The sequence below is a fragment of the Diprion similis genome, chromosome 8, assembly GCF_021155765.1.
Source record: "Diprion similis isolate iyDipSimi1 chromosome 8, iyDipSimi1.1, whole genome shotgun sequence".
In the NCBI taxonomy this organism is placed as follows: Eukaryota; Metazoa; Arthropoda; class Insecta; order Hymenoptera; family Diprionidae; genus Diprion; species Diprion similis.
The window spans coordinates 11,685,022-11,707,251 of NC_060112.1; the positions used below are offsets into that span (position 1 = coordinate 11,685,022).

General features: G+C 39.8%; 1 protein-coding gene across 1 annotated transcript; it reads left to right on the forward strand.

The window, feature by feature from the left end:
* The first annotated feature begins 675 nt into the window (after positions 1-675).
* LOC124408760 lies at positions 676-22,022 on the forward strand. Its single transcript, XM_046885929.1, has 3 exons — positions 676-1,298; positions 17,467-17,830; positions 20,482-22,022. Exons 1-3 carry the CDS (start codon positions 1,070-1,072, stop codon positions 21,659-21,661), a joined length of 1,773 nt encoding a protein of 590 aa, XP_046741885.1. The 5' UTR covers positions 676-1,069; the 3' UTR covers positions 21,662-22,022.
* The last annotated feature ends 208 nt before the right edge of the window (positions 22,023-22,230 follow it).

Here is a 22,230-nt window from a genome sequence, read left to right on the forward strand (position 1 = left end):
AATCTACCGATAGCGCCATTCCACATACAATTCTGAACAAAAATATCCAACAACTTTTTTTCTCATGATAGGATAACGTTGGGAAATCTATTCTTTTTAATTAAAAATATTTTTCATTTTTAAACAAAATATTCAACGTTGAGGTAAGCAGAAAATGAAGTATCGACAACTATAATTCCAAGGTGCTACCGTTTTCTGCATTTCAACAACACCCGTTTCACTTGTAGAGAGAACTTTCTAGTACAATTGTATTTTTTTCATCGTATTATTATACTCGGTATCGACTAGCTTGTAAGTTTTGCCCACGCGTTCTTGTACTCCCGATGTACACGCAGTAAACATACACACCGCTGCGGCAGAACCGCGCGTTTCCCACTTCCGGTTGAAGTGTAGAAACACAGGGACCAACGGACCGATAGTGCTTCTGAAACTGGGACGATAACGCCTCTGCGCACAGGCATTAAAAGGGATGTTGTGGCGAGTCTGCGGCGATTCGTTTTACGCTTCAAATTGTTTGAAACAACGGTTGGATATAATTTTGCGTACAAGTAACAGACAAAAAAATTTTATACTCGAAAAGCAAGTATAGTTTCTTTAATTTTTCATAACCTTTTTCTTTTCTTCCCGTGTTTCAGATATCGGCAAAAACGATTAGCTTGAAGGCATTTCCGGTGGTTCTTCCTTGGGCAGATAAATCCCAGAGGACTTGAAGAGCAGTCGTAAAGTGGACCGAGGATCGAAAGGAAGAATCTGAATTCGTCCGTGATCGAGGATAAATATCTTCGGTTAATTGGATCCTGTGTGTGTGCGTGTTGTGTTATTTTGCGCGAGTGTGGGGATAGAGCGGAGTCTCGAAAATGTAAGGCAACCACGAGGAAGGAACGCGGGGTTATCGACCAAGTCGCAGGCACAGCTTGTAGAGAGGAATACATTGAAGAAAGAGAAAGAAAAAAAAAAGAAAAAAAAGAAGAGATAAGAAAAAAGGAGGACAACCCAAAGCGCCCGACTTGCAACGCTTGAGGAGCTGCACCGAAGCAACGAGAAATTGTCGACGGATTATTTTTCCGTCATGAAAATGATGAGCGACGTGGTCGCCGATACCGTCGACGATGGATCGCCGATTAATTCGTCGGCGTCGGCCTCGAGCAGAAAGGAATTCAGAGAACGGACCTTGAGGTCCCTCAAGAAGGGATTGGGCCGATTGTGGAGGAGACACAGAGGCAATGCATCCATCACGGAATACGACCCGAGCTACAAAGTCGCCTATCTTGGCAACGTACTTACGGGATGGGCCAAAGGTCAGTTTTCAAATATGCTTTAGACGTTTCGTGTTAGAATTAGGCGAAGGGAAATTCTTATCAATCGAAAGTCAGGCGACCAGATAATGCCAATGACTCAACGAACAGGAACGTATGTAGCAGCATCCTTACTGTGGGGTAGAAGTCGAACAAGACTTTGTAACTTTACTGATTGTGAAACGTAAGATTTCGTAGGATTTACGAGAACCTCGTTAACGAGTGAAACGAGTTCTGAAACGTTGGAATCGGATCAAAACCACGAGACTCTGATCATTTTGAACATTTTAAGTCTTTGAATTCCTACAAATGTCGGGTATCGAACTACTTTTGTCATCTGACATTGTGGAATTGGATGAAAATCGCGGTTTAATTAAAGCGAGGTTGTCTCAACTTCCGAGATTCGTAGCGTTAATGGTGTCGTGAATCTTTCACACTGTAATTAAATTCCCCCGAAACGAGAGACTTGATCAGGTCTAATAAAGCTGCCGGGTACGAGGTCGCCAAATATTCTTCCGCAATAAATTTTGTCTGGCCATTTTGTACGCCATGGATCACAGCTCAGGCGTTGAATTCTTAGATTTTAGTCTTAGTTAGACTATAAATACACACGGATGAATTAAAGAAATTTTTATCATTCGCGTACAGAAAAGACTTGCGTGAATTTCGTTTCAGACTTGCGTTTATATTTCTACAATAATGCTAAAGTTTGCAAGGAGAGCATTCTCAATATTTGTTTTTCGTTCATATAACATGTAGATTCGAGAGTCTTATCCACTTTGTTTTTTAGATTGGTGCAAAGTGAGTTGAATAAATGAAGGAAGTGATTGTGACGTTTTTTCTTCTGTTTCGCATTCTCTCTCTCTCTCTCTCTCTCTGTCTCTGTGGTAATTCTACACGCGAAGTTTATCATACAATAACACTTTACAAGAGGAAACTCTACGATGGAAAATTCCCGCATTTATTTATAATTATATTATGCGTATACTTTTTTTATTCCGTTAAAATTTTTCATCATTTTCCGGCTATAAATACTCTAGAATACGTTACAGTTCAACTCGTACTGTATCGCAATACACGTTGTAGTTTATAATTAGCTGTACAAACAGCGAAACTTGATTATTTCCAAACTACACGTAGTAATTTCAGCTTAGGTTAATTATATGAAACTCTGTTCGAATTGTCATCAATACAGATATAAATTTTGAAAAAATCCGGCAGTAAATCTTTTCCCAAAACACCGCGCTTTCGAATCGAAACTCGATTATTCTTGCTGGAAAATATTCCACCCGACGTAGTAGATAAGAAAAAAAATTTCTTATGTAGCTGAATTCAAATGAGTCGAATTCCTCAGATTACTTCACGTGTATATTATACCTATATAAAATAGATAATGAGACGGTGAGGTGAGATACCTTGCGAATAAATTCCACCAGCTAACGCAGGCGTTGATTAATTCGGCTCGAATGGAATGCCTCGCCTTTTGCATCGCATTGTAGCGCGCGGACGCGATTTCATTAGCATCGTGTAATAGACGGTTGGACAGTTAAAATTATAAATATTGATACTGAGCAGTGACCCTCAGGTTTTATCATTGAATTCTCTGTAAGTAGGTACGTATTTGAAAAAATAAGACTTCAGGCGTTAAACCCTATAAATCCGGTCGCTCGCTAGCAGAAAATTGCGGAGATTTACGAGACGAGAGAAAGAGAGAAAAAATTTTGAAAAATTGTCGGTATGGTAATTAAAAAAAAAATATATATATATAATATGACGTACGTGGAAAGAAACTGAGCTGCTTTGGACTTGAAGACGACTGTCTACAGACGCTGGCAGCTGACATAGTGCGCGACACTAGTTTAATATAATGCCACCTCTTGAACTTGGACGAGTTTAATTTGCATACAAGTATAAGAAAACAGGTATACGTGCATGTAGAGACGCGTGTTCATACAACGGCAGGCGAAACCGGCCTAACGGGGGTTGCGAAAAGGAGAAGAAGTTTAAAAAAGGCGAGGGAAAGAAACCTCAGAAATTGAAGAAATTTTATGAAAATAAGAAGAAAAAAAAACAAACAAACAAACAAACAAACAAACAAACTCTTATTCACATCATTTAACACAGACGCCTTTCAGTCATATTTATTGTCCGTACACAGCTCGCCGGGTCCGACGCGTTAATTCACGGAGTATGTAGAAAAAAAATTCACGAGTAACAATTATGCCGCGATTATTATTTTGCCCGCAAAAAATTGTTGATGAGATTATTAAAGAGCACGGTAGGCGCGATGCGTGGATATAATATACTCTACGTGTGTGTACATATACATATATGTATATATTGTGTGCCGCGTTTTATTTTTCCCCGTTTCTTTGCACTCTTGTCAGCTCTCCTTTCCAAGAATCATTATACGATGATGATGGCGATGATTGTCCCGCAGCTGTATCACAGGTTCATTTATCTAAATCGCATGTGTATAATTTACTCGAGCTGGCGGGGATTTATATTATACATATAACATATAGTATGTACGTGCGTCGTCGGAAAAGCAACGCGACGAATCCAGACTTCCGCGGATATTTCTGCACACCACGTGTTTATTCCCATGGATTTTTCACGCGCGTGTGATCTCGGCACGTGATTATTATAATGCACCTGTTGCAAACACGCATAATATATTATACCCCCTGAAATCTGTCGATATATGTATGTACCTATGTACATACATATATAGTATCACGTTAATTATAAAGATCGAAAATCTTTGAAGATAGAGATTTTTATTGCCTTATACTTATACCTATACACAAGTGAAAACTTTCGAATACGTGCAAACTATTACGATGTTTGAACTTTTTATCGACTGAAGAAAGGGCGGTTAGGGAAGGGGGGGGGGGGGAAGACTACATCGTTGAATTAATAATTAACGACGGTAATAAAGCGCTTTGTCGATAATTGATAGGCTGAGCACGTGGATTAATTCCTATTCAGGCCGGAAGTGCGCACTAGAGACAAACCGTTCATGCAGTAATTTGTTGTATGTGCGTACAAGTTAACAATCGGGATTATCTTGGCTTCAAATCTCTGCATAATAATTTCTGACGATTCATTGTAACGTGCAGGCATTCCGCATCGTTTGTTTGCAATTTTTAATCTGGTTAAGCACTTTTTTTAGTTTTTAAAACACAAGTTTTCATTCTGTTAACACTGTTCTAAAAAATTACATCGCGTGGTTGAAAATTTTTCCAACCAAAAGACATAAGACATGTGATTTGGATTAATTGAAAACTTAAAAAATTATACTGTAAAAAAATATGCGAATACGTGAAGAAATTTTTTTTTCTTCGTACGGTTGTTTTTTTCTACGGAACTGATTTATCTGTATACTGCAAAATTATGGTATACACCAGTGTAGACGTTCTGAAGCTTATTAATAAAAAAAAGAAGGAAACACGCTCGAGAAAAGAAAATAAAAAAAAGTGTGATACCACAAAAAAAAAGGAACTGTTTTATTTACATATCGTAAAATTTACGAGCAACGCTGATATATTATTTTCGCCGGGAATGAAAATGAGCGAAAGAATCATCAGCGACCATCTGAAATATTGTCGATTTTCAAATGTGAGCAAATTTTAGCTCCCGATTCGTTTAATTACTGCTACTTTCAAACTATTCACGGATCAATGCACGGAGAGATTTTCGCTAATTTAATTTTTTCGCAGTTTTTTGAGCACGGTACTAAGTGGATTGAATATTTTTGGTATTACACTGTGTATTTTTAATATTTCTTTTTGGCTAAAGTTTAACGTTGAATCTGTTTGTTCAGTTGCTTAATTTTTTTTTTTTTTTTTTCAATTCAATTCAGCCATTACCGTGAACTTATTATTGCATCAAAATAAAAATTTTGCAATTATTGAGGAAAAAAAAATATATATATATATATTGCACGAGTGACTGTAAAAGACATTCTAGTTACAACAGACATTTCATTCGGTGTGGATAATCGGAACCTATAGTTGGTACGAACAGAAGAGAGACGTCAGGTCGCGTTCATACGTTTCTTGGCAATCGACGTAAGAATTGAAATGAACTTTTAACATTGGTTTTAAAATCGAGGACGCGGCCAAAGCGCTACGCCAACTTACCGCTTCGGGCATGAGATCACATTCACCGGTATTCGATGATAAAACCTGTACCCATACGGCCGAGAAGAGAAAACGACGAAAAATAATTAAAGAAGTAAAAAACAATTCCGGCAAATCAACCGTCGACCGCTGATCTTGTCTCTCGGAATATAACTAGTTCTGCTAGTCAAAAGGCCGAATCGTCTGCAGCACGTTCACTCGCTAGCACCTTAACGGCATCTTCGAGCATAATCAGCCCGATTAGTGTTCGGGTTCGTTACAATTGGGATTAGTAAGAAAAAAATATGTACAGAAAAATATTCCTGAAACGTGGAACTCTTGAAATTCAACCCGAACTTTTTTCACATTCGATTGACAGATTCTCCATATATTCTGTTGCATCATTTATCGTACGTTTTATTCTCGACGTCATACGCCAAGGTGGTCTCTTTTGTTTAACTCGAATGATTTTAAACGACCTCATACGAATTTCGCAGTCTTACAGCACATTAAACAAATTGAAAGTCATCAATATTCGCCATTTGTCTTCAGTCAGTGTGAATCGGTAAAACCGCCACGCGTTGAGAATAACAATTTGGCGTTGGGGAGAAATATTAATCGTAGACAAAGAACTAAAAAAGAAAAGAAAAGAAAAGAAAAAAAAAAAAAAAGACAAGCAAAATTAAAAGTATTTCACACGTGGAATATTGATTGATGAAAAAAAATATCAATAAACTTACCATTCAATGATACTTAACTAATTTCATCTCTCAGCATAACTTGGATAAATGTACGAAATGAATTTCGTTTCAGTGTATTATATACATTGATTTACCTCGGGTTTTCGCGAGCGTCCGTCGGCGATCGGAAGAATAAAGGATCGAGAAACTATAAAAACTCGGAGGTGAAAAATTCTCGATCACCCACCGACTGGTACGCGGTCAAAGGCGTTGCCCAAGGGATCTCCTACTTTCTCTGCGCATACCTGCACGGCATACCGTCGAGGATATACAGTCGCTTCCGTAGCTTGATGCCGGAGCAACTGTTGGAAGGGTACAGGAAATTGCACAGTAGGTACCCATCGGCATCGAGGTCTGCCATAGCTGCCAATGCCGAGGCGAAACGAAGCGAAGCGAAAGAGCTCGGCTCGTGCACTATATATACAGTTGCTTATGCCGTTTTTGCACTTGTCGTTCGTCATTAACGATAGAGTCCCTTTAGTCAGACCCGCCATTGTGGCTGTCAAAAAAGTAACATTTTACGAATTTGCAAGAAGTATTTCAAGAGATAATATTCAATAGTTTATTTTTTGTAACGATTTTTGTCACTGGGGTACAAATGATCCAAGTGTGTCAAGTATGTGATTCTACAGAAGTGTGTGAAACAAGGATTAAACACGCTGTTCGAATCCATTAGGAGATTATGTGAAGTCAAACACGACGGATGAATTTCAATCCGAACAGCCAATGAAAACAGGTCATCAACAGGTAGTTCGACTCTGGTCAAAGGGACTCCAATCAACGCCACCGAACGCAGCGCCCTCTTGAAATCGCGTAGTATTACATACATTAGAATTGTCACTTTGAAAAAAATCCAACTAATACAACCAGGCTGACAGTTGACCGTTGACCGTGTTGTTTCGCGTGTGGATGCATGGTTTAATCAATTTAAAAGCCTAAGGATAACGATCTACCTCCATTAAAAAGAAAAACTTAGGTTATGTGGTGATAAAATGGCGCTCACAACTAGGCTCTGACGTCACGAGGACATTGTCCAATAGGCGAGGAGTCTCTCGAACACTTGTTCCATAGATTCACAACTCACAATGCGCTTGACCCCTTCCTTGAAGACTGGGTCAACGTACCGCGTGTAGGATCGATGGCTCGGCATGCGAGAAGTCACGTTACGTTGGTGCCGGGAGCAGTTGTGTGACTCGGTAATTAGCACGTGCTTTCGGAATTTGTTTTGCCGTTCCGTCGTTAAAATTGACGTTTACCATTAACGGTGCGAAATGTCGAAAATCGGTATCCTTATTTGCGCGTATCTTGGTCCCGACGGTAGCTGCTGCTGCTGCTGATGCTGATGCTGATGCTGCAAACGTCTTCGCCCAGTCTCTGCTTGTTTATCTTCTTTCCAACTTTAAACAAGCGCTTCCAAGTTCAAGGCGTGGCGCGTGTAATACCTTCCAATAATAACACGTGCCGATCGGCTCTTTAACCATCTGCTAGGCGCCCGGACGCAAGCTTACCAAAGCTTTCCGATACCTATTATGTGTGAACTTACGCGGAACCAGACCTTTCCACTTTCTAACCACACGCACTCGCACACTCGCACATGTAACACTTAACTATCACACCGCCAAGCATCTTCAGCCCTCGGAATGCGTTTTCTATCTCTTTTATCCTCTCGTTCGATCGTTTCTGCTTCATTGTACCCTTTTGTATCTCGGGACACCTTGATGAAGAATACACTTGGCTGAAGATTATCTGAATTTCAAATACTGTTGTTATGGTTTAAGGGTTTTCATTTTTTTTAACCGTTTTGCAAAGAATTAGTTATGCTCTTTAGAACGGTGTGAATTGATCGGTTCATGAACGGCATGATTCGACGACTAGATGTAAAACGGAAAGTTAAAGCACTGTAATTTGTTGAATATAGTGAGTCGAATCTATGGAATTAAGAATAACAAGGGAGTAATTATACCGAGTGAAGCAAACACGCCGAGACTGTTTGACATTCGTTTACTCAAAGTTCGGTAGTCGTTTGAAAAACAAAAAAAGAATAGCAAATCGATGACACGTGAGCGTGTTTAGCATAGAACGTTTAGTCGCCATAAGCGAAATTGAGGAGTGATTACCGATTCGTTCAGGAAGATTATCAGACCGATTAGAAAATTACTAGTATTTATAACTTGTACAACTCAGCGTACGCGTCACGCAATAATTCTTCTCGAAATCGTCAATAAAATCGCGCAGATATTATCGATATTTCAATTGATATAGAATCAGTTCATCACAGAGAAAAGGTGACTTGCAATCTCGATCAATCAGCTGCAGTGTGGAAATCGATTGATAAATGCGCATAAACATTTCCCCGAAATTCATAGACCGAAATCATTGACTGCATTCCAATCTTTCGTATCACAACATCGATCGATCTTACTCAGACAGTTTCTGTTGTATCATTTCAGTTTTCTGATCAGGGATAACGAGATGCCTGTCATTTTTATTAGGACTTTTACAGACACATGATACATGCCTATCTTCATTTATCCACAGACGGATGAATAATACAAACTTCAAATAAGTTATGTAAGAATGTTTATCTCCCGGTTGAATTAAATTATACGAAGAAAGTTCCAGACATGCAATTCCAGCTTAAGAATTCACGCTGCCGATCGACCGACTGACTGTACGTCTCAGATCAAAGTACTTATCAGGCTATTATTGCCTTTTTTCCACACTGCTTGAGAACCTGCTGGATTTTTCCTCCCAAGAAGGGAGGGGTTAGGTAACCCAACGTAGAAGTATACGTTTATTCGCTTCTTGCTCAAGATGCCTGTGCAATCATCCCAAGAAGTGAATCTAATCGACCTCGCGAAAATCGATCCTTCTGGAAAAAGCTTTTCACATTTTTCCGTGACGCGCGTCATTTCTGAGTACATGTCATCACGTCGTTATTTGGGTAAAAAATATAACGTGCAAAACCGTGTACAATCACCTGTTGCTTTAGAATATTCGGTGATCACCGCTGGAACGAAAACGCTATATATAAGCATTGATTAATCGCGATAAATCGGATTACGTATCGATCGCCGTATTGCGATTTAGCCGAGTTGGCAGATATCAATTATTGCGAAATGATCGATGACGAACTTGTTAATTGATTCCTCCATCGTCAGTAGCTTCGTGTACGACCGTTAGACTCTCATTGGTACGAACGTTTAGTATCGGCATTGTCACAGAGTTGAGAGATCAGGAGCCACAAAACGGTTAACGATATGGAACAATCGGTCGTTCGACATTGGGAGGAAAAAACAGATGAAAAAAATAGCCATTGTTCGATAATTGGCGATGTACTTGCCCCGAACCGTCTACCAGACGGTGATAATTGTTCGCGAAATTGAAAGGAACGATTTCGATTTGGTTACCAAACTCTGCAAATACGAGACAGGCATCATTGCATATTCGTGTACATATCGCACACCTCGATTTCCAACCAGCAATTTTAGCCCGGAGCTAACTGTCGTTAGAATTCATCATTACTTTCGGTATCTACGAGTTGTCTATCTCCGAACGTTCAACTTTGAGAAAGTCAGACAAAAACGTTCCAACGCACTAAGTAGTGAATAATTACGTAGCAGAGTGATTATGGCATGTCACCATCGTCATATACATATATTCATTTGCTAAACAGCAATAATCATTAAACATCCGGCTGATGATTTCGCAGTGCGGATATCCATCCAGCTACTTATTTATCATTCCAGGTTCGACGTGAGATTAGATTAAGTCGGGTTATTTCGAGACTTATCATTTTCCACGTGCGAATTCGAAACAGTGTATCGACTAGTCATCGGGATATTTTTATTCCACCCAGTCAGATAAATTCGAAACAATACCTCGTGAAGATCCGATCTATGTGTATACGCTACACAACCTCGTATCAATAAATCATTCGGTTTCGATGAATTATACGCGATCAACAACACACTGAGCTACAACTAGCGTGTGGGCTAAAAAAAAAATCGGTATTCTATGAGTTTGTTACTGCGTAGGTATAGTTTAGTTATCCGGATGTCTAGGATACTATTTTCGCTTTGTTTTCGTCGTATATACGCTGTGACGTCATATACTATCCTTCTTATATATAAGCTGCAAGTTGATAATCAAGCAATATTTACTGTAACAGGTATGATGCGAGTGAGGAGTTTTGGGAATGATTGAACGTGGAAGAGAGAGTTAGGCGTTTGCAGGAAGAGATTGAACCGTCTTGTTTGAAGAGTGAAGTAAGAATACGTAGCTTCTATAATATTATGTACATATTATGTTGAGGAAGAATGCAGGAGGTTGAGAAAGAGTGAAAAGCTGAGTAAATACAACTGCATGTACCATGTTGATTGAACGGGAATGTGCGGGAATACAGGATAGAAACTACAGGATCACTACGAGGAACGTGGGGAGATTGGAAGGACGTGTGGAATCTTTTATGTTAAAAAAATAAACACCGATCATTCATTGTTTTCTGGGAATAATAATCGCACTTGCATTCCCTGCATTCGTAAGGATTTCAGTATTTCTGGCTTAATCCAGATGTCTGATTGAGGATGCTCCAGATGACCTAGCACCGATCATGAAGATGATGCCAAAATGATGTGATTGGATTGAATTTTTTGAAAATTCTACTTCGAAATCGAATAAATTATAATACTTACACAAGCTCAAGTATTTCGCAGGGATTAAACGATGTTAAAAATATACATATTATACATACACACTGTAAAAATCCGTGAATTTTAACTGAAGCATTCAAGTCACGCGTCACGTTTATGGGGCCAAGAGTATAAATTCTAGTAAGGTCTTTGTTCAGTCCTCGCGTTGTCGTTGCAAGAATAAGGGACTTCTGAATTAGAGCCGACGATGTTCGTCGCATCAATTGTAAGTAGACAAGGTTGTAGAGTGCGACGGAGGTTACAAGTCTCACAAGCTAATCATCTCTGTGTATGACATCCACAGATGAAGTACGTTTCCACTCGACCACGGTGTCACGTAGTTTTTCTATTCATCACATTTCGTTTTCTCTTTTTCTTTTATTCGCGTTACGTAAGATTAGGCAGATAGCGTTGAACTTGACCTGAAACTGTTACGTCAAAATCGTTGCAATAATGTAATCGTCGATCTTCAATCTTTCTCCGCGATCTTGTTACTGATAATTCACTTCGACTTTTGCGCCTGCACATTGTAAAGATGACTTTCTTACGAAGGAAATGACGCAAATGACGGTGTAAGACCAGACATTTTAACCACAGGATTATCAAGCGTTGATGCGGGTTGTGACTTGGATGAATCGGTGCGAGAACAAGGCGGCTGGCAAAGATCTGATCTTCGATCCCTGAGCTAAAATAGACGTTTTTCATCGGAATCAGCTGCGAGCTGAAGGCTGGGGATCATCATTTCTTGTGTACCATAGCTGGGCGTTAAAAAATTTTCCTGGAAATCTTTGATCGGTTTTGCTGTATATATATATATATATATGTATACTGGCATTAAACCTTTGTGTGTGGAGTAATAATGCGAGTTATTATGCAAATGATCGATATGGTATTCAAACGGTTGTAATTAGGCTCTTATCATGACGTCAGCAACGCTGCATAATGTATTCGCATTGTGATATTCGATCGATGCAAATGTCTGCTGATTCTAATTATTGCATAATTAGCCTCGATAACTTTACTTGACGATTAGTGACATCGCGCTGTCCGTTTTGCACTTGATTACTTTTTCGTCTTCATTTTTTTTTTCTTTTTTTTTTTCTCTCATACTTACGTCTGAGAACTTTTTACATTTTCTCAAAAGACATTAGGTTTCAATTTTTCATATAACATTTCTACAAATTATAAGGCTATCTCAGCAGCAAGTTACATTTGCGTCATAAAAATATCGCGCGTTTGTAGTAACTTTTTCACCGAATCGTAAATCCGTCAATTTTCACGCTGGGCATCTGCGTCGATTTTCCACTTGTTTACGGCAGAATTTAAGAGTAGACGTTTACTTCTGTAATAATGAATATATCAAGCAACGATCAAATTCCGTTTTCATTAATTTGAAATTTTTAGAAGTATAAATTTATAACCGAGTAAAAAACGATTTCCTCGCTTCTAGTCATAGACTCATCTTTCGAACTTCATGATTTTCAGACAGATCATTTCCTCGTACCCTTCCACAGATCTCAATGACGTAGGTAATTGAAAGTTGCGAACTCCAATCTCCTGTCAAATAAAATTGAAACTGTAGACCGAAGAGACCTGTTCCTAAATATATAACATTGTCTAATCGCGGAGGCGGAAGAAACGATTTTGCTTAAAAATCTGACCTTGAACCGTGCAAAGTTACTGCTCTCCTCGCATGCCTGCAGATTTAATATCGTTTTTGCCACATAAATGGTTAAACATCGTACAACGTTTCGTAGACTTAACACCGCAGACCGATTTATGTACTGGAAAATTTCTTCTGATAAAACTCGCCGCTGCGTAAGATCTCATTTGTTGTATTCCTATATACCTCGAGGCAAGAAAGCTTTGAGAAGAAATGACTATAGTTAAGTGCACTTGATACGTATAAATACGTTTGGCGTATTATATGGTAAATACGCGTCGTAGGTGGGTGAAAATTTCCATTCATAAACACGCCGGCGTCCTGTTAAAACAGACAGAAACGCAATTACAATATTGTATCAAGAGGCATCTGAATTGGCGGAAATTATTGACGGTTACACACCAAAGGTGAGGATCGCATGAAATAACATGTTCCAACCCATGAAACGTCACCTTCATTCAACGATATTCTTTTACACATATTTGCGTAACTGTGCAAATTAGGTTCCTGCACACATTTATCAGAGAAAACAGTCCGCAAAAATTCCCACTGTTTATTTGACACTCAATTCTCATCATCTTTTCGCAAGGAGACTGCATTTTACCTTATTAATATAATGCCCATTTGTTTGCTTCCAAATAACCGGAGTCGACTGCTTGCTGATGGTTTGCACAATGAACTAAAGTGGATTCAGGAAGCGTCAACCGGCTTTCTTCAAATCATATATTTTTCCTTCAACGGTTTGAAAGATCGAAAGTTCTTTTCTCAATTCGTCATAGTCAACGATCAACAATTTATGCATTACCTATACGTATAAGTTAAGCTTGCACTAGATTCGACAAGACAGCTTACAGTAGGTATATAAGTTTTATCGATTCTTCAGAGAATTGTGTTCTAGTTATTTTCCCTCGCATCCGGACCGGCTGTTTAAAATCAAAGGAACAAAATTAGGCTCGAAATGAGGTTACCCCAAATCGATTTTACCCTGCGCGCAGCGCTTGTTGTCCGAGTACACAAGAAAGTCGACACACGCTAACCATGCGTGCAGTAATATCATCAAATCAATCCATGATTCCTGAGAAATGACTTACCGGGTACAGCATACATTGCGAGTTCTTGACAACAAGCACACATTTGGTTACAAACTGGTGGCTTTGTTATCTGAGAAAATGGTGGAATCGAGACCGCCGAGCTGATCTCATCCGTTTCATTCCGTTCGTTCGACTTAGCAGTCATATTCATGATCCAGTGCAAAGTGTTGCACGCCAAGGGTTTCGGATTACTGTGAATTCGCTAGCGGGTGAAATCCAGATTCGCAAAAGTCAACCACACTTGACATTCGTCGACCATTTTTAAGTAGGTATCAAAATACGATCTCTAATTCGTTGGAGAAATGAATTTGGTATCAAATAATAATGTAACCAAATACACAACACCGGCAATCAATGTCACTTGCTGTTTTTACCCAGTTCCGTTCGATGATCAGCGATAATATTTAACAGATCGAACTTCTCGATCTCTTCGATCATTTTTTGGCATCATTTTGTTATCCGATCGGCAAAAGTATATCGGGATTCACCGAGTTCTTGGTTTCGCTGTACGTTCCATGGATCAGACGAGAATGCGACGTATATTTTTCCGAGCATCGATACCCTACATTCAAAAATATCGTCTTCCAAGCCCGGCTTGCAAGAATGTTGAAAGCCCTGTTAAATTTTACTAATTTTCAACAAAGCAACGAATCACGGGGTCTTTTTGGGTCTTAAGCCCAAGCAAAATATTTCGAACAGTGATTAACACGGTTTCTCGTTATGGTCGTTAGCTTGTGGACGAACCGAAGAGCCTGATGTCATTGTTTTCTTTATCAGATCAGTGCAGCAACGCACTTACTTCGCATCTTGAACGCCATATTCAGTCGTACCACAGACCGTAGAAAAACCGCAAAAAATATTGCTCAACATAAAAGATCTACGGAGAATTGCGTATACATCATATATATTACACGCATCTAGCCAACGCGACGGACGGAAGGCGCTGGTTAGACACGTGCGGTATTTTCCATTTATTTTCCACCGCATATCATTCAGACCCAATCATACCAACGACGAAATTTCCTGCAATCCAGCGTTCTTCGCCGAAAGGAGAAACCAGCAACCGACAAGTCATGGCGGCGGACAAACCTTTCAGGTTAACCAAGGTCGTGTCCAATCACCGATATTCAATGCATCCAGTGCACCGAAGTGTAACGGAGCTTTTTAGCGGTAAAAAGTACTCGTTCTTACGCACAAGGAATGTTTGTACAGTCATAGTGCTTCGAAAACTCACTCAAGTATCGATAGACACGCAGACATCGAGAAGAGAACTGTAAAACAGTGTTTGTACAGTGTTCCAATGGATGTCGTGATAAGAAACTAAACGAAGCACCATGCAATCGACTCCATGGTGAATACTGATAACCCATGTTGGAGATCTTCCCCTATATTTGATATATAATACTTAAAGACAGCTTTCCTTGACGCATCGCGGGATAAAAGTGAAAATCGAGAAGCCTGTCGAGCCTTGAATGCTGCATTTGACTCCGTGATCAGAAAACTCTCTGGAGCAGGCAGAATCTGTTAGTACGCAACAGATTCTGATCGGTCTACGGTGTCGACGTATCAACGTGTGCGTGTAATGCCCACACACGAGACGCTGCCCACCATGGTTGATGGCCTCTTTAGAGCGAGCGATACCGATTGCAGAACCGGGACGATACCGACTTCGTAATTAACGAATTAATGCTGTACGTTTATGCCTCTCGAGGTTCTCTCTTTCACTCTTTACAATATTCAATATGTCTGCTGTTCTAGATTTTTATGCAGCTTATTATATCGTTTGTTCGAACCTTGTCCTTGCAGGGTTATTCCGTCGGAATAGTTTATAAACCTGGCACAACGGCATGTCGACGAGTTTTAACCCCCCTCTCAAAAAACAACCGTGACTCACTGCAGTTCTTTTCTTCCATGCTGCGAACATCTTCGACTCCTTTGTTGCAATAAAATATGTACATCTCTACAGCAATACTGCAGTCGGTCAAGGCGGCTAATTTGTTTGATTTAATGGATACGATTTTAATTATTATAGAATTAAGCAGTGCTGTTTACTTGCCTAAGACTCGCGGCGTGAAGTAATTTTTATTTTTTTTTATTTTTATTTTTATTTTTTTATTCTTCCTTTTTTTTTTCTTCCGCGGATCTGTTGCACATGTCTGTATAATAATTAGTGTTCTTTCGAAATCACCTTTTAATTTATTTATATCCTGCCTAGATATTGTATCTTTGGCTCGATTCGAGCCAGTTTTAGATTTTATAACTCGGTTTATACGTGATTATAATTCGCGGAAGAAAATCTGGCCACTCGACAGGAATAATCAACGAATTTTTTCCAGACGTTTAAAAAAATGTTGACCGATATTTTGCGATAGATTTTGTTTTTGAAAAGTAATTAAATTTACCTTTTTTTATTTTTTAAAAGATAGGAAAGTCGACGGAGAACGTTTCTGGATCTATTTCGTTCACTCTTCAGTTTCATATCAATAATGTTTGAAAAACGACGTTCCTTATCTTTCTGATCTATTGACGATCAGAGATGATAAACCGTTTCAAAATATTGACATAACATAACAGTTATTGTACAGTCATTGGAATTTAACTTGGCTAACCTCCGATTACTCGAACCGGCAGAACTTGCGTTTAATTATTTCCGACAAGCTTGAAGGCTTGGGTGCAAATATATATACTTTATATTGCACGATCTAATCGCGAACGTACGTAGTTAGTGTAAAAAACTTTTAAAAACAGTCTTCCTCAAATCGTCCCAGAAACCCGGAGCAGCCGATGGCTGTCAAGGTGAACAGGGTGGTTCGTTACGTCTGTAATAAGGTATACCTTATACCTATGTCTTATACCTACCGCATGGATAGCCAGGATCGAATTTCAGATCCGTATTATCGCGATGTTCTGCAAATCTTTCGTCCACTAATTTCGTCAACGTAATTGGATCCTTGATCATTAGAATTTATTTATCTATTCGGCTTTTGGATATATTTTGAGATATATATATATCGATTCCTTGCAACCTCTTAAGGTCTATTTTCCTCGCTTATCGCGTCAACAACGCGTCGATTCAATAAAACAAGCCTTATCATCGCAAACGAGTGCCGTAATCGGTGTGACTGAAATATCCGAATAAAACGCACATTGCAACGTCATCTTTGTGTATCTGCATAATCAACAACTTCCAAGTGATAAAATTCCGAGGATTTAGCGCGTTCGGTATAATTGATAATTTATTCTATCACACGTTTTACACTTGTGATAGTGTGTCTGTAAATTCCTCGCCCGTATTTATGTTAATATCATATCTCAGTGTAAAAATACATTCGTAGGTAACGCTGACCGACCTTCAAGGTTCTCCTACCAGGGCGTGATAGATACTTTGCGACTTTCTCTCACCTGCTGCCTTTTTGTCGATATTTTAATCACAGTTTTTCACTGCAGATACTCGACGCTTCGATATTAAATTTTCCGATTTATATATACCGATTCAAAACCCTCTTTTACAATTGAAAACACAATGATTACATAACGAATCAATTTGTAACACGTAAATGTGTAAAAGCCACACATTTCGTATTGGACGTACATCTTGAAGAATAAATATTTAATTAGTACAGGAACTGAACCAAATCTTATCCCCTAAAAATGATCAGTACGTCGTTTTGTTCATGGTAAATGGAATGATTCAGTAATGTGGATATTTTTTATACTTCAAACTAAACCGAATGATGTTTTTTCTCTAATCGAATTGATCGGTCCAATTCGAGTTTTGCGAACAAAAGACGTTCTTTATAACTTAAACTTGCACCTTTCGAACCGAACCCTCTTCACAATAGTCTTCATTCTCTTCTTTCAGGCGAAGGCTGCGTTGAGAAGCCAGTGGCAACTTTGTGGAGAAATTACGTCGGAAGTAGTCGACCTGACGTGTCGATGCGGCTGACGGTGACATGTGGCGGACTAACGGCGACGACCAGAGACCATGGACTAACGGAGTACTGGGCACACAGGATCACCTACTGCACGGCACCGACTTCTCATCCTCGCCTGGTCGTCTGGGTCTACAGACACGAGGGTCGCCGACTTAGACCCGAGCTTAGGTGTCACGCAGCCTTGTGTTCGACGGAATCCACAGCGAGGAGACTCGCTTCGACGCTAAACGCCAGGCTGCAGCAGGCCTTGATGGAATTTAGGCGAGATAAGGTCTCCCGGCAAAATGCTAGGTAATTACGATTATTCCTGCGTAGAAAGCGGCGATTATTTGAGGAGGTCGTTTGGTCGGGAAATGATGACTTTTAGTCAATTTATAACGAGACAGTCGTACGTTGGGTATTCGTCGAATTGCAGTTTTATTCGTAAGCTACGAAGATCTGTTTGAGAATATAAATATTGGAACTACGAAGAAGACCTTGAATATTCAGATCGCTTCGAAATCGTTGAAAATATTGTAGATTTTTTAGATTTTAATGTACGGTATTGATAATTTTATTCAAAAGATTGTTAGCTTTAAATTCATTGAAACACCTTTTTCTTGTCATATTGGCTTCGTTGAATATTTAATTTTACAATGTTGGACGCATCAGAAAAAAATTACCGTGCCGAATTGACTAATCGGAAATAGGTAAACTTGTATTAATGACTTTGTGGAAAAAAGAGCTTTCTGATCAAATGAGCCAATGGTCGTAAAGTGAAATCGTAAGAATCCAGTAGATTTTTAGTAATTTTTAAGCGATTTCAAACGTGGCATCAATATCCAAGCTCTTGTTTAAAATTGCAACATTCTCTACTTTTGTTTCATTTTCAAAGTTATCTCCGTAATGAAAATCATAATTTGAGAAATAATCAATGCACAATTATTGCATAATCAAATCAATGAAAAATATCGACATTTGGCCAATTGTCAATGTTAAAGCTTAACTGATCGGAATTAGCGAAAAAACCACAATCGATATCCCAACTTTTATTTAGTTTCTTTGAACTCTATCGTTTTCCTAATTACAAGATTAGGTTACAGACTTGATTACGGGGAATTGTGTATTTTTAAAATCGATTCCATAAAAAATTGAACGCAATAAGACTTTTCGGTGAATTATGCCGATGTATTTCATACGATTCAAACGAGTTCTAAGAAATTTAATTTTAGATTCCTTACAAGTTTAGCTGTACTGAAAAGAAAAAATATCAATAACGATATGAGAAAAAATTTTGTGAAGTAGGCACACCTTTTTTAAAGAATTTATTACTCTATCTGATCCGAAAATTAAATTCTTTTTCCTCCTCGTTTTTCTTTGTACTCGGTTTATAATAATCGTTTCGAAATCTATACACCAAACTTGTGGGGCTCTAGACAGTTCATATTCTATTTTTTCCTTAGTTGCCAGCAATAATAATCATCGCGAAGATCTCGTTGCTGTTCGGGGCAAAAAAATTGATTCACGCAAAGCGGAATACCTTTAGTGCGGGAACGACAACCGGTTACGGAAAAAATTTTTGCATAAACATATTTAAGCTGTGTAGAAGAAACGCCACTTTTTGCTCGTAAGAAACCGGATAAATAATCGAATAATCTCGAGCAGAAACTTCCGAGATAGACGCGAATGTTTCCTCTTGCAAAAACTCCTCGAACTTTCGTGTTCAGATATGGCTACATCTGAAATTCAAATGGCCGTATTGATAAAACAGTATTTCGATAATTAATTCTTAGACTTGATCTCAACGTTAATCCATGCAGGATTGAATTATAGGCCCAAGAAAATTTACAAAAAAAAAAAGCTTAATATAATAATTTATAAATAATGTTTATTTTCCACCGATATCCGTGCAGTTTTTACAAGAGTCAATGTGAAAACATTAAGTTTATGCCATACACCGAGAAATTATTTTCATATAAGAAGTTTTTCAGTAATTAATATACGCGAATTCGCTGCACGATTCGAATGTCATATTCAGCCTCTCGTTTACCTTGACTTGTCGTAAAAATGAAGTGAACCCATTGCATTAGTCACTCGAGAAACACATTTCTCGACGGAAAATGGAATTCACACGATTAAACTCATCAACCGAAATAACACTTTTATTACTGCGATTGAAACGCGAATTGAGCAGATTTACTTTCTTATCAGATCCGCCTGACGTAATTCCAATGATGCCGAATTCATTTATATATTTATACCCGCCCGCAACCTCCTCCACCTTCATTCGTTCGGTCTAGTTTTCTTGAGTTCTCAGTTACTAGGAATTAGGTTAAGGTGGAATCATACTGCAGCTCCTTTAGCCGTTATCTCGTTTGGCATAGAGACTGCGAAAAATAACCTTGTAAACGAAGTAAAATTTCAGGTGTATCCTGAAGCCATTTTGATTCAACGCCTAAGCTTCTGTCGATTAAATTCCTTCGCTTTCTCAGTTTTTAGGACTTTGTTTAAGCCGAATTCATACCGCAGTTCATCTAGCCATTGTCGTTTGTAGCATAAAGTAGCAACATATAAATAATGAGTGCTAAAAGTAATCTTAGAGCCGAAATAAAATTTCAAGTGGGTCTCAAAGCGGCCATGTTGATTCAGCGCCAACGTTTGAATGCGCTCGTCAAGTATCTAAAACGTAAGATTGGTTTCTTCGATTCCAATATACAAGTTGCCTAGTCCACGAAATTCGTTTTTGTAGTACACACGCGTGACATTAATAACAACAATAATAATAATAATAATAATGACAAATCGGTTGGCGTTCATTCTTGTCTGTGGACTGTTTTTCTGACCGTTGTTTATTTTCTTTATTTGCATGCAATTTTCCTGAACAAATTAATTTCTATAAAAATTGTTGCTATCAAAATCTGAACGACTATATCTTATACATCTGAATAAATTTTTGACTTCAGGTTATCCCTGGCGAACGCGGTGTACGAAAATCCGTCCCTTCCCCGCAGGAAGATCCTACTCAGCACGGGAGGTCAGAACTACAAACCACCACTCGAGCGTTCGAAGAGCGCCCCGAAGTTATCAGCGATCGAGGAAGACGCGGCGGCCGAGGAACTGGAGCAGGCTCGTCTCCTGGAGGAGTTAAGGACGCTGCGAAGCGTTGCGTGCAGTTGGCCAGACCAGGATCACTGGCGGTTGGCACGGCTTGTGGAGGCGTTGAACCGGGGGAACTCGGGTGAGTTCTCCGACGAAAACGGCAGCATATCGAGCGGCTGCGAGACGGCGAGCACGGCGAACAGCGAGGAGCGAGCTCCGGGTGCCGAGGACTCGAACAACAACTCGGAGTGCGCGGAGCCGCGAAGTCCCCGGAGGGTCTACTTCTCGGACGAGGGTATGGAGTCGGGTCTGAGGCGGAACTCGGACGGCTCACCGAACTTCATGACCTGCGCCGGAAGTCCGAAGTTCAAGCTCCAGGGCCGGGAGATATTCGCCACCGACTCCGAGCCCGGCCACGTCTTCGACTTCGAGGACGTCGAGGAGGACTTCTGCGAGGAGGAGGACGTCGTCGACTGCAGTCCCAGAGGCGAACACCCCAGGCGGCCCCAACTTGAGGGCCCGACGGGTCGTGAGAGGCGCCTCAAGCGCGCCGACACCTTTCCCCCTCCCGGAAGTCAGCTCGACCTTCTCGAGGAAGACGAGTTCTCATCGGTCCTCGGCGCCCTCGACGAGGAGGCCGACAGCGACGAGAGCGGGTACGTCGAGGCGCCGCCGAAGGCGCTGCTGCAGCCCGGAAACCCAGTTCGAAAGGATCTGGACCGGGATCACGAGCAGGAACTTGAGCAGAGGATCGCGGAGTGCAAATCGAGCGAAACTAAGAGGCTGACCGGGGTTGCGGAGGACGTTAAGAACTCCGCGATCTGCCCGATATCAGAGACGATAAAAATGCTCGCCAACGCGTCGGTCAAAAGTTCAAAGTCACTAGATATATCAACTAACAATTGCCTCAAGAGCCACAACGGATTGACGTCGTCCAAGTCACTTGGCAACTCGCCGATGGTCGAGGGCCAGACGGAGAACTTCGAGTCACCGAGTCTACTTCAGAGGAAACAACTGCTCGCTCAGCAGGGTGTCAAAGTTTAACGGGAATGTTTCTAATTCACGGCCAGAAATATTCACGAACCGATACTGCGTAATATCAAGGGTTTTGTATATTGATATAACATGTATGCCGGTGTCCGTGTATAGACGACGAAATTTATAGACGAATATGTGTATATTTGCACGATGCATGACTTGTATGTATATATATTTATACGTATATTATTGTAAGGGGTTACAATTTGTCAGGAGAAAGTCACCGGTGCACGAGTGCCACCCCGAAACGGTGGTTGCATAATTGTAGGGGAGACTATTATAGGTAGAATTTTTTCATATGGCGATACAAATATTAACGTGTATTCTGTATACAGATGTTAATAAATTTTGTGACCATTTAATCCCAGCTGAAAGTTTCTTTTTCTCGTTTTTTCATTTTTTCATGCTCACCCAAAATTGTTTCCGATTAATTTCTCAGATAAATTAATCACGAAATCTTTATACTCGGATCCCTTTTATTGTGTTAGTTTCTTGAACAATTTTACCGAGTTCTTCTGCGATTCGTTATACAAGTTTTAACACTTTTTCTTTACAAATTTCTTTACTTCTCCAAA